The sequence below is a fragment of the Anguilla anguilla genome, chromosome 3 (assembly GCF_013347855.1).
Source record: "Anguilla anguilla isolate fAngAng1 chromosome 3, fAngAng1.pri, whole genome shotgun sequence".
Classification (NCBI taxonomy): Eukaryota; Metazoa; Chordata; class Actinopteri; order Anguilliformes; family Anguillidae; genus Anguilla; species Anguilla anguilla.
The window spans coordinates 59,503,530-59,516,806 of NC_049203.1; the positions used below are offsets into that span (position 1 = coordinate 59,503,530).

General features: G+C 48.3%; 1 protein-coding gene across 1 annotated transcript in view; it reads left to right on the plus strand.

Annotated features, from left to right (window-relative positions):
* plcb3 (phospholipase C, beta 3 (phosphatidylinositol-specific)) overlaps window positions 1-13,277 on the plus strand; it is a 47,970-nt gene that overhangs the window by 15,203 nt on the left and 19,490 nt on the right. Inside the window, exons 3-9 of the mRNA XM_035408319.1 lie at window positions 7,771-7,839; window positions 9,580-9,723; window positions 10,372-10,451; window positions 10,782-10,832; window positions 11,000-11,072; window positions 12,049-12,149; window positions 12,839-13,005. Of these exons, the coding sequence (XP_035264210.1) occupies window positions 7,771-7,839; window positions 9,580-9,723; window positions 10,372-10,451; window positions 10,782-10,832; window positions 11,000-11,072; window positions 12,049-12,149; window positions 12,839-13,005 (685 nt within the window). The remainder of the gene's footprint in view (window positions 1-7,770; window positions 7,840-9,579; window positions 9,724-10,371; window positions 10,452-10,781; window positions 10,833-10,999; window positions 11,073-12,048; window positions 12,150-12,838; window positions 13,006-13,277) is intronic.

Genomic DNA, 13,277 nt, shown 5'->3' on the forward strand with positions numbered 1-13,277 from the left:
GAAACCCTGCAAGTCGCTCTGGATAAGAACGTCTGCTAAATGCCTATAATAAACTGCTTTTTTTACAGGCCTCGCGCTCATTAAAAGACATAGACTGCTGTCAGTGATACTGGGGATCAATAGCGAAGGGCAGTGATCCGTACTCAAACATTTAGCAGATGGGTATGTTTGTGGTTTACTGAATATTTACTTATTTTGCTTGGAGCGGGACAGCATTGCCGAGTCGTGACACAGCAGGAGCGTGAGATCCAAACCCGGCCCGAATGTGGTTCTGGTCCGATGGAACTTCACTGGTGAATGACTGAGTGGGATGAGCTTAGCGAAAGGCATGCGGTATTTGACGTGACATGATCTCATGAATTTAACAGTGTGTGGAGAGTACACGGGTAGGTAAGAGTAAGAGGTGGAACGAGAGACCGGACTGACCGTAAATCAGAGACAGAAAGGCCAACGCCTCAGGTGCACGCTGAGCGAGAGGCAGAGAGTGTGAGTCAGCACGCAGGCCTGCCCCGTATTTTGTATTTGGGGCAGCTGGGCTTAAACCAGTGATGACCCTGATCCATTGCTCCTCCTAAATCGATTTTGAGAGTGGAAAAACGCATCCTGATGACAGTGATGGAGACAGTACGCGAACATGATAGTCTTTGTGCTTTCTCTCTCTCCCTCTCTCTCTCTCTCTTACCCTCCCTCTGGCATTCACGCTGACTGCATTTGACTCCGTCTACACCTTTCAACTTCTCTCTCGCTCCGGTCCACCGGCCAAATCACTGCCTCCTTAATCTCCTCCTTTTTCATTCCTGTGCTCCTGTCGTTCCTGGCTGCATCGGTTCTCCCTCTCCCCCCCCCCCCCCCCCATCTCCTCTTAACGCGTCTGGCGGCGGCGGTGGCTGCTCAGCGTGTGTCACCGCAAGCGTGTTTACGTCTCTGTTTCCGTGGGTCCCCCTGAAGGCCCGTCTGTCCGCGGGTGTGTTTGTGTACCACCGCGCTCCAGTTTGTGCCTGTTCATATGGCAGCACACATGGGAGTGCATCAGTGTGTTTATGCAAGGGATTGAATGTCTGGTGGTGTGTCCCCGCAACTGCGTATTTCTGTGTGCGCGTGTGCGTGTGTGTGGCTGTGCGTATGGGTGTGTGTGCGCTTATGTGTGCACCCTATTATCTTTACCCTTCTGTGTTTGTGAAACACTATATATGTGTTTATGAGTATTTATGGTCTGTGCATGGGTTTTCTTGCCAGGTTTGGTCTGGTTTTTTTTTTTTCTTTTTTTGCATGAATCCTTAACAACATCCTTAGAGCACCAGTTATACAGATTTTGGGTGTACTGCGGTGGCAGTGTCCTATGCTGGTTAGGAAACCTGTTGCTTGGAGGTTGCAAGCTCATATCCCAAGAGGGGCACTGTTGTTGTGCCCTTTAACAAGGTGCTTAACTTGAATTGCTTCAGTAAAAGTATCCAGCTGTTTAACTTGATTGAATTTAAATTAATACAAGCTGTGTAAGTTGCCCTGGATAAGCACCTACTAAATGCATTAATGCAACGTAAATGTAATGTAACCAGCTCGTGTGGCTGAGATGTTTCACGGACAAAATCAGATTGACTCTGGAAGAATATCACAGGTAGCCATTTAATAGGGTTAATACAGATGCATTTTCCGCATGACTGAACACTTAACTGCCTCCCTCTCTCTCCTGCTTCGGATTTCTGAAATCTGAAGCTATTTGAAAATGTCACTGACCTTCAGAAATTGGTGGAGCGAGAGAGGGCGAGCTAGAGGGAGAGGAAGAGAGGCGGAGTCGGGGAAAGAGGGGGAGGAGTTAATCTGAGTTCACAGGGGTATTGAGTGTCCGCAGCACCACCCGGCCCTCATGTTTTGCCCCCAAGGGTATTGCACCCCTCCCATGTATACAGTTACCCCCCCCCCACCCCCCACAGACACGGTCCATTCAGCAGCGAATGTGCCAAAAGTACCACACTGACTTAAGGTGGCCTGTGCAACCGATAAGCAACTCTGTGGACATATTCCCTTTAGTCCAGTTCTTTTTAAAAAAAAATTAATTTGAAGGGAGAAAAAACAAAAGGCTCTCTGAGTGAGTGAAACGAGCGAGCGCTGATACTGAGGAAAGGTTTTGACTGAGGGGCTGTTCTGTTGGCTGCGTTCTGCCCAGTCCCAACCCCCCCCCCCCCCCTTTTTCCCGCTTTTCCCATGCATGCCTGTATCAGACTAGACTTCCTATCAAGACGGAGTGACCAAGCCACTGGCACTTATCAAGGAAGTCTGAAATCATAATGGCAACATCAGACTCCAGTGTTCCACTGGCCAAATGTAAGGTCTTATCCTGAGTCATAATCACACAGTATAACAATAGTTATATTCCTGTTGGAAGCTACAGTTGCTTATGCGTTTCATTGAACTTAATGTAGGCTTAAAGCAGTTCTGTGATCGCACTCTCTGAAGATCTGATCTTCTGTTTTGAAGAGATATTTCACTTTCAGGAGTTTTTAAAATATATTATTTCAGTTTTAGTTTTTTAAATATTTGCTTTGTGCAAAATTTGCTGTGTGCAAATTTTAAGATACTTACCGAAGTTTCTGATGACCTGCTGGCTTTGTAATGGGTGGTATAGAGAAATCAATGGGTATGTTTCCAGAGGCCATGCATGTAAACACACTCATTTTATAGTGTTGGCTCACAGTTGTAAACATAAAAATCTGTTTTTATTTTGTGCCGGCTGACCTTTTCCTTCTCGGTTCAAGAGAAGGAAAGTGGCACAAGCTCTGTACTCCCGAGGTTAAGGACCACAGTGGTGTGGTTTAAATGCAGCTGGCTTGACCATAGGGTGGCTAGCACACTGCCTGTTCTTCCATCCGTAATGTTAGCAAAGCTCCTGACAAATTTAAACTGAAGCTATCATTATGTCTGGCATTCAAACGGTAGAGGGTTTCGTCTGTGTAGCCGAATGTTATTCATCCAATCCTGAGTTTGTGTATGAGGAGCTGGAGCACATGGAGGCTGTCGGTTTGAAGAGGAAAGGTGAACTACCATCCTGATGTCCTATTTGAGGACAACTAGCCACATTGTCAGTGGATCTGGGTTTTATCAAAGTAATTGGCGAAAGTGACGTGAAGCTGTTTTTGTGGCTTTTCTCTTGTGTACTGTTGATACAGGAAGTCGTGCAACTCCTTTCCTTGAGCATAGTGGTGTCAGGCTACATATGTCATAGGCTAAGGTTCCAAGTAAAGATAAGATCAGATGTAAATTAAAATATAATATTAATCATGTAATACACGCACATGCAACCTGTGAAGGCATAACATTGCTGTGCAGACTGTTATGGAGTTATGTGAACTGTATATTCTTACTTTAAATCACAAACAAGTTTATGGCCCTACAACAACTACTCTGAAGCCAGTGGGTCATGAGAAACTAATGATAATATCTGATGGCTTTAGACAGTTACTAGGGCCTTGGCTTCATTACTGTTGAAAAGCCTTTCTAGGAAGCATATAATATGCGGTGCCAGATGAAAGGATGTCACTATCTCTCATCTGATCAAAGCTGGAGATGTATGATCTCAGCTGCGGTCGATACTGAGTGAGATTCAGAGAGTGTGAACAAGTAAGAGAGCGTCTGTTCCTTGTATGTTGCCTACAGAAGTGTCTGAATTTAATGGAGAAACCTATATAGGGCAATTTTCGGTTGCCATTTGCGTCAACACATATTGACAGAATACCATCTCACTCTTGTAACTGTTCTCTTTGTAGAGAATACAACTACTTCTATATCACGAATGGAAGAAAGCTGGTGGAACAGAAGTGTTTCCTTGCTGCTGTGCGTAAGCATTAAGATCTGAGCACAGAATGCTATGGGAAGCGAATGGGCGTGGCCAGCACAGAGCGGCACGGCCTGGCCTCCCCCTCTCCCTCCTCTCAGTCTCGTTACTCGGTGAAGGCTCAGCGCTGCCGCGCGAGTCTCAGCACGCTCCCGGCGGGAAAGCTGCCACGCATTAAAAAAACAACCCAGAACCTGAGTAGTCAGTTCTGTGTGCGTGCATGTGTGTGCGTGCGCGTGTTTGTGTGCGTGTGTAGGTGTATGTGCGCGCGCGTGTGTGTGCGTGCGTGCGCGCGTGCGTGCATGCGTGTGCTTGTGTGCGTGTATGTGTGTGTGAGTGAGTGTGTGTGTGTGCGCGCAGGTGTGCACTTATGTGTGTGTGCGCGTGTGCGTGTGCTGTACTTCAATAGCTATGCATGCTGTATTTCATCAGAAGTATTTGCATTTTGTGCTGTTGTTATGTCCTGTGGTTCTGCGGCTGCCTGGCTCTGTTTTTGACGCCGTTGGCGTCTGTGTGTTCAGCCGTGAATGTGTGGCTGTGATTTTAAAAGTGGCTTTTAAACACACAGTGATTGTTTGTCTGAGAGATCTGTGAATCTGGTAGCAGTAAAAAAATGTTATGTACCCTACCGCTCAAAAGTTTGGGGTCACTTAGAAATGTCCTTATTTTTGAAAGAAAAGCACAATTTTCTTCAGTTAAAATAACATTAAATTGATCAGAAATACAGTCTAGACATTGTTAATGTGGTAAATGACTATTATAGCTGGAAACAGCTGATTTTTAATGGAAGTATCTACATAGGCATACAGAGGCCCATTTTCAGCAACCATCACTCCTGTGTTCCAATGGCACATTGTGTTGGCTAATCCAAGTTTATCGTGTTAAAAGGCTAATTGATCATTAGAAAACCCTTGTGCAATTATGTTAGCACAGCTGAAAACTGTCAGAGAAGCAATACAATTGGCTTTCCTTAGGCTAGTTGAGTATCTGGAGCATCGGCATTTGTGGGTTTGATTATAGTCTCAAAATGGCCAGGAAAAAAAGAACTTTCTTCTGAAACTTGTCAGTTTATTCTTGTTCTGAGAAAGGAAGGCTATTCCATGCGAGAAATTGCCAAGAAACTGAAGATCTCACACAACAGTGTGTACTACTCCATTCACAGAACAGCGCAAACTGGCTCTAACCAGAATTGAAAGAGAAGTGGGGGGCCCCGGTGCACAACTGAGCAAGAGGACGAGTACATCAGAGTCTCTAGTTTGAGAAACAGACGCCTCACAGGTCCTCGACTGGCAGCTTCATTAAATGGTACCCGCAAAACACCAGTCTCAACGTCAACAGTGAAGAGGCGACTCCAGGATGTTGGCCTTCGAGGCAGAGTAGCAAAGAAAAAGCCATATCTGAGACTGGCCAATAAAAGGAAAAGATTAAGATGGGCAAAAGAACACAGACATTGGACAGAGGAAGACTGGAAAAAAGTGTTAGGGACAGACGAATCGAAGTTTGAGGTGTTTGGATCACACAGAAGAACGTTTGTGAGACGCAGAACAAATGAAAAGATGCTGGAGGAGTGCTTGACACCATCTGTCAAGCATGGTGGCGGAAATGTGATGGTCTGGGTGTGCTTTGGTGCTGGTAAAGTGGGAGATCTGTACAGGGTAAAAGGGATCTTGAATAAGGAGGGCTATCACTCCATTTTGCAACGCCATGCCATACCATGTGGACGGCACTTGATTGGAGCAGGCAACAAGACGATGACCCGAAGCACAGCTCCAAACTATGCAAGAACTATTTAGGGAAGAAGCAGTCAGCTGGTATTCTGTCTATAATGGAGTGGCCAGCGCAGTCACCAGGTCTCAACCCTATTGAGCTGTTGTGGGAGCAGCTTGGCCGTACGGTACGTAAGAAGTGCCCATCAAGCCAATCCAGCTTGTGGGAGGTGATTCAGGAAGCATGGGGTGAAATTTCTTCAGATTACCTCAAATTGACAGCTGGAATGCCAAAGGTCTGCAAGGCTGTAATTGCTGCAAATGGAGGATTCTTTGATGAAAGCAAAGTTTGAAAGACAAAATTATTATTTCAAGTAAAAATCATTATTTATAACCATGTCAATGTCTTGACTATATTTTCTATTCATTTTGCAACTCATTTGATGAATAAAAGTGTGAGTTTTCATGGAAAACATGAAATTTTCTGGGTGACCCCATACTTTTGAGAGGTAGTGTATATTATCAATATGTTTGGTGGTTTGGTCAGTGTATGGTTGTTTTTATGTGTACTTTGCTTGGGTGTGTGTTATTACCTACCGTAGCAATGTAAACGGGGTTTAGGATGTTCGGAGGCTGTTTCAGATGTGAAGCCGAGCACCATGAACCTAAGGTTTATGGGTAATGTATTTTTTTAGGTTTTGGGTGCATTCCTGAGCTTCGAAATTGTTGAATAAATGTATTTTTCAGCTGGTGTAATTTTGATAGTTCACTTGTCCGCCTTATGTAATGGTGCTTTTCGTACGATTTCCTGAGAGAATTAACTCTTCTGTGAAGACTTAAAAAGAGAGAGGTCTTTTAGGGGAGGAGTTTATCTACTCTGGATGTCCTCTGATTGGATGCTGGCATTTGTGAGTGACAGGCAGGTAATTGTATTCATCTGTCCTCCGAAGAGTTGACATCTCTTAATGAAAGGCTGACCTCGGGGATGAAATTAAACTGCCAAATCACTCGAAAAGAATTTTCTGAGCAGCAAACGGTCCCAGTGGCCCCCCGTTGCGGCGCATTTGTGCCTGAAAATAGATATCAGAGGGAATAGGAGATCTTTGACATGCTTAGTCCTTGGGGGGTGGTCTTCCCAGTGTCGTTATCTTTCCCACCAATTGTATACAACGCCACTGAGAAATAGAGCTGAAGCTGCAGTTTCCAAGGCGAAGTATTTACAATCTTGCGTCATCATTGTTTACTATTGCATTTATGACCCCCCACCCACCCACCCACGCTGCAAAGAAATGGAACACCCTCTTCACTGTTGCTGAAGCCCTATGGGGGGAGGGGCTTTTGGTGGGGGGATGTGAACAAGGACGGTATTTTTAGCTCCCAAATTTTAAATATTTGTCCCAGTATTATGCATCGAATTGTCAGCGATAAGCCAGAGCACAGATGTCACTGGGCCACTGCTCTGTCTCAGAGGGCATTTTGGCGGGAGATGGAGTATTGGAAGAGATGAGATGAAAGTGTACTTTTGGGTAATAAAATTATAAATAGCCATCAGAAAAACAAGGAAGTTATTTTTATTTTAGCCATATCTGATTTTCTTGCTGTAACATTTTCCCCCTTTCTGGCCCTTTCTCCACCACCCAGCTTATCAGTTTCCACATGCTTTGTTGTCATAACATGATGGTGTTGACAAAGCAGTTGGTAAATAAAGTGACAGTTTACAGAAAAGCTGAAAACAACAAAACTGGAGTGCAATGGTTTGAATGATGGGGCTATTTGTGAAGCTGAGAATATTATCTCTTTCTCTCTCTCTCTCTTGCTGCCTCCTTCCCTCCCTACCTCTCTCTCTCTCCTTCCCTCCCTTGCTGCCTCCTTCCCTCTCTCTCTCTCTCTATCTCTATCTACCTCCCTCTCCCCCTCTGGAGACAGGAGAACTAGTGTTTGCCAGCATTCTGAAGATAATTGAGTGATGAATGGTCATGTGACCGTTTTGTAACTGTGTTGTATCGCGTAGTTCTGCTTTGATTTGTTCTGTTTGTTTGTTCCTTTGTTTTTGTCTTGTTTTTCTTGTTTGTTTTGATGTTTTTCCTGTGTGTGATTTGATCGCATCTGTTTTTTACTATCGGGGGCCTTGGGGCCTAACTGGAGGGCTGATGGTACCAGATTGGCTGTATTGAACAGTAAAGGTTTTGTTGAAACTCAAAACTCTCTCTCTCTCTCTCTTTCTCTTTCTCTCAGGAGGTGGACATACTGGACATCAGTCTGATCAGGGACACCAGGACGGGGAAATTTGCGAAACTGGCGAGGGTAATGTTACCTTAATGGCGGGACGGCCCCCGTCAGAGTCCGCGAGAAAGAAGCGGGGCGCCGGACGTTTTACGCCGCTCATTTCCTGAGAATAGTTCTTTTATCAGTCGGCCTGTTCTCTGAACCCATTTAGAACATTTGCCCTCAGAAAATGGCGTCGATTCGCAGGCTTGAGATTGAGGCCGAGATGTGAGAGCTCGTGGAGGCGGAGGAGCGGAGGGCCGCGCTGCTGAAACCGGAGCTCTGACGGAACGCTGCGTTATTGGGGTCAGCGGGTGGCGTCCCGCTCAGTCCGCGGTCGTAAAATGGTGGTCGGGAGGTCAGGCTGTTCTCGGAGTTACCTGACTGAGGCAGACGGGGAGAGGTCGGACCCCATCGACGGCAGTCATTTTCCTCTGTCGATAGTATAGCAGAAGTCGTCTGGGGATTATGATTGCCTGCTGCAGATATATAGATGTGACTCCACGTTGGGGTTGCCGGAACAACAGTTAAGGATAGCAGAGGTTACGTCCCCTCCCAGGTGTGCCTCGGCAAAGTGAAGGTAGCCGTCCCACTCCTTACCCTCTTACACCCCCTCAGAGCAGAACCTGGGGTTTGGGTCTCACACAGGAAGCTGCTGTTGTCCTCCGAAAGAGGTTCTCCGGCCACATTCCTCCCTCTGGAACGCGGGCTCTTGAACAAGCCGAGCGTTGAACATTAGCAGCGCAGGCAGTCCTGGGTAATGGAGTCCTCTCAGAGCAAAAACGGCCCTGTCCTCATGACACGGGGGCTTGCGCTGCCAAAAAAACGACGAGCAGAGCACAATGCGCGGCAGTCAATTTTCCGGGAGCCCCGGAGCGGCGGGATGGGGGTCGCAGACTGCGAGACGTCTGGATTGGACGCGGCTCGGTCCCGTTCCCGGCGCCTCGCTGCCGAGCGCGACCTTTTCCCCGGGCGTCTGCGAACAAAGGGGAGCGCCCAGGCGCTCGGCCCAGCCGCTCACACAAGCGGGAGGGGAACGCGCTCCAAGCGCAGGACCGCGCCAGCTGAAGATCCTCTCTCTCTACCCCGGGCGAGCTGCGCTCCGCTGAGGAGCGATGCGTTAGCGCTCAAATGTCACAGCGCGTGAAAGTTTAAACCGTGCCCAGTTTTTCGGTTGCATTATTCAGACTTTTTTTTTTTTTTTTTTTTGTCCCTGGCGGCTCTTGCGAAGTCCCTTGCTCTGTGAAGTCCTCTCTCTCGCGGACGTCGGCCAAAATCCCCCCCCCCCGCCCCCTCGCTACCCGGGACCGCGTTAACGCGCTCGGTTCTCGTAAATCGACGCTCGGCGGCCGAAGACATCAGCCTCGCCGCTGATCTGGTTAGGCTGGAGAGGGATGTTCTCCATTACCCCGCGTAATCTTCCCGAACTCTCCCCGACCCACCTCGTTATCCGTCAAATTGGCATCTAAACGGCACAAATCGTATTCCCTGGTAAACTAATATTCCTGTCTGTTGTCCTGGGTTGTTCTTTGAACAAGGTCTATGACAAAATATGAGTTCCTTTTACCGTTTCTGAAATCTGTTCCCGGTCTGTGTTTGTTGTATTGGCTCTCTTTCTCTAGGAATAGGGTTCATGTGTTGTAGTGTAAAATGTGCTCAAGTGTCCAGCACTGTGTCTCTTTATTCCCCATGCCGTGATAATGTGGAATTTTGATGGATTGTATGTAATTTGGGAATCTCAGTGTGGTAACATGGCGGATCTGTGTTCTTCCCCCTCAGGACCCACGGGTGCGGGACGTGGTGGGGGTTGGGAAGGGGGACGGGGGGTTCGTCGAGTCCCACATGGTCACGGTGGTCTATGGCTGTGACCTGGTCAACGTTTCCTTCCTCAACTTCCAGGCCCTGCAGGAGGACACTGCTAAGGTACCCTTAGACATCAAACCACCCCCCTCCCCCCTTCCATGCCCCCCCCCCACCCATACACTATTCTCTTTTCCACTTTCTCTCTCCTTTGCTCTCTCTGCTTCTCTGTCCCTCCACCCCTTTTCCTGTTTAAAAACGATTTTTTTTTACTGTAGATGACAGCATTTAAGTGATAGTTTGATAAATGCTCTGCTGAACTTCTTAAATAATACAAGGGCCAGGAAGAAGTCAGAAGGGTCAACCCGGCCCACGTGCCTGGGCTGTCAGGGTCTCAGGGAAATGAACTGCGCACACACTCCCTCTGTGTGTGTGCGTGTGCGTGTGCGTGTGCGTGTGCGCGTGTGCGTGTGCGTGTGCGTGTGCGTGTGCGTGTGCGTGTGCGTGTGCGTGTGCGTGTGCGTGCGTGCGTGCGTATGCGTGCGTATGCGTGTGTGTGTGTGTGTGAGTGCGTGTATGCGTGTGTGCGTGTGTGCGTGCGTGCGTGCGTGCGTGCGTGCGTGCGTGCGTGCGTGCGCGTGCGTGTGCGTATGTGTGTGTGTGTGTGTGTGTGTGTGTGCGGCTGCAGGGGCTCTATGCAGTTGCCGTAGCGTGTGTTTGAGATGCCGCGTGGCTGTTGTGATCACTTCATGGCGCTGCTTGTGTTTCCAGGTCTGGACGGAGGAGCTTTTTAAACTGGCCACAAACATCCTGTCCCAGAATGCCTCCCGCGTCACCTTCCTTCTGAAAGCGTAAGTGAGGGTGTGGGTATTTGCATGCAACTGTGTGTGTGTGTGCGTGTGTGTGTGTGTGTGTGTCTGTGTTTGTGTGTGTGTGTGTGTACGTGTGTGTGTTTTTGTGTGCGTGCGTGCGTGGTGTGTGTGTGTGTGTGTGTGTGCATGCGTGTGGTGTGTGTGTGTGTGTGCGCGTATGTGTGGGGTGTGTGGGTGTGTGCGCATATGTGTGGGGTGTGTATGTGTGTGTTTGTGCACTTGTGGTGGGGGTGTGTGTGTGTGTGTGTGTGTTTGCCATGTGTCTGGAGCGTGTTACTTCCATTTGAATGGCTTTCCATTTCCTCACAGATACACCAAGTTGAAGCTGCAGCTGGTTCAAGACAAAATTCCAGTGAAGAAGTGAGTACCCGGAGATGGGTCAGCGTACCTGACACCCTACTTCTGCATTTGTGCCTCAGTTCTTATACATAACGCACCACTTCTTTTTTTCTCTCTCTCTTTCATTTCTCATTCGCAATCCGTCTTGTCTATGCTTTCAATTTCTCTCTCTTCTCCCTCATTCTCAGTTTCCTGAAGATGTTCTCTGATAAGAAGCGTGTGGAGACGGCCTTGGAACAGTGTGGCCTAATCACCAACAAGGTAATCCATAACCCGCAGATAATCTATAAGCGCTCTGCGGTGTGTGGGTAGCGCTTCCAGGATCCATAGAAAAGTAGCGCTCAACAGACCTGCCTGTGGAGAGGCGGGTCAAAGTTCCCTCTCCTGAACAATCACCCCTATCTAAATACAAACTCCACTCTCCATGCCCTGGAACACATACGCTATCACCTGGGAAACAGGACGGCCGCTCAGTCATTTTCAGTACTTGCTCGCTCCTTTGTTTTTTGTTATTGTATGGCGCCCTCTGCTGGTAAGTTGTGAGTAAACAAGGAGGATATTAAATAAGAACGTTGAAAGCTTTACACGCAAATAATTTTAAATAGAAATTCCTCTGTTGGTTGCGCTGGCAGTGGTTCATATGTTAGATTTTGTTTGACCAACATGCTGTCATTATGCCCCTCAGGCTCTCAGTTTTTAGTCACTAATCCTGATCCCTCGTTCTGCTTTTCCACTTCTCTCTCCCTATCCTTTTCCATACATCTCTCTCCTTTTCCGCAACTTTCTGCTTTTCCATCTCTCTCTCCTTTTCCATATATCTCTCTCCTTTTCCGTATCTTTCTGCTTTTCCACTTCTCTCTCCCTATCCTTTTCCATACATCGCTCTCCTTTTCCGCATCTTTCTGCTTTTCCATATCTCTCTCCTTTTCCATATATCTCTTTCCTTTTCCGCATCTTTCTGCTTTTCCATATCTCTCTCCTTTTCCATATATCTCTTTCCTTTTCCGCATCTTTCTGCTTTTCCATATCTCTCCTTTTCCACATTTCTCTCCTTTTCCATCTCTCTCTCCTTTTCCAAATTTCTCTCCTTTTCCACATTTTTCACTTTTCTCTCCCTTTCTCCTTTTCCACATTTTTCTCTCCCTTTCTCCTTTTCCACTTCTCTCTCCCTCTCTCCTTTTGCTGGTCTCCCTCCCTCTCCCACTCTGTGTCCCTTTGTCCTGCCGCCCGTTCCCAGGCCGAGGTGGTCAAGCCGGAAGACCTGACCTGGGAAAAGTTCCAGACCTTTCTCACCACCCTGTGTCTGAGGCCCGAGATCGAGCGCATCTTCGTGGAGCTGTGAGTGAGGGAACGGGCTGCCGCCAGACACGTGTGTGCGGCGTGCGTGCGTGCGTGTGGCGGCGTGCGTGCGTGTGCGGCGTGTGCGGCCCGCACGTGTGCGATTACCCACGCGTATAATCTGTGTCCACTCGCGCTGGCTGCTTGTGTGTATGTGGAGTATGTGCCTGCTCTATAAGCATTATGTACATGTGCCACGTTCTCCGTCTTTATTCAGAAAGACGTGTAAGAATGTTATCGGATGCGTCAAACACGGGTAACTGAGTGGCGAAGGGGAGCATGTGTAGTCGTACGTTGTGCCACTGGAATTGGATTAATTTAGTGTTATCTCAGTTGTCTATGATATTTCAACTCAGTAGTTGTGTGAGAATTTCGCGGAGCCAGCAGGACGGCTGAAACTGTGCAGCATTGGGGCAGTAGCACTGTCTGTTTATCAGACCTCGCTGACTCCATCAACACTGTAATCACGGCCTGGTTTTCTTTGGGGGGTCTGATAAGGGGCGCCCTTCTGTAAGCAGTCATACAGATGCTAATCAGAAAGTGGATAATCAGTGTGGAATCACTCTAGTTTTCATACGATAACAGCGACTGCAGTAGAAGAATGTCTCTCGGTTGCGTACTTCTGTGGCTGCACTTCTCTCTCTAGCCCGCTCACGCCGGTGTTGCGTGTCTGTCTGCCCGTCCCTCAGCGGGTCCAAGGGGAAGCCCTTCCTGTCTCTGGATCAGATGCTGGACTTCCTCAACCGGCGCCAGCGAGACTCGCGCCTGAACGAGGTGCTGTACCCGCCGCTGAAGAAGGACCAGGTGCGCCAGCTGATGGAGCACTACGAGCCCAACGCCGCCCCGCTGGAGAGAGGTGGGGCCCCGCCTCTCGCCCGCCCGCCCGCTCCCCTCGTCCTCCGCGCGCTCGCCCTCGTCTTCTTCGCCCCTGTCCGCTGCTTCCTTTCCCCCCTCTCTCCTTCCTCTCGACCTTTCCCTCTCCTCACTTTCTCCGTGCTGCTGTCGTTCTCTGCGGCTTCTGCTCTCCCCTTCACCCTCTTCCTCACAGTTCCGTCTTTCTCTGTCCTCCCTCTGTCTCTCTTTCTCTCTCAAAGACCACGTACATTGGAGAAAATAAATAATAAAAAT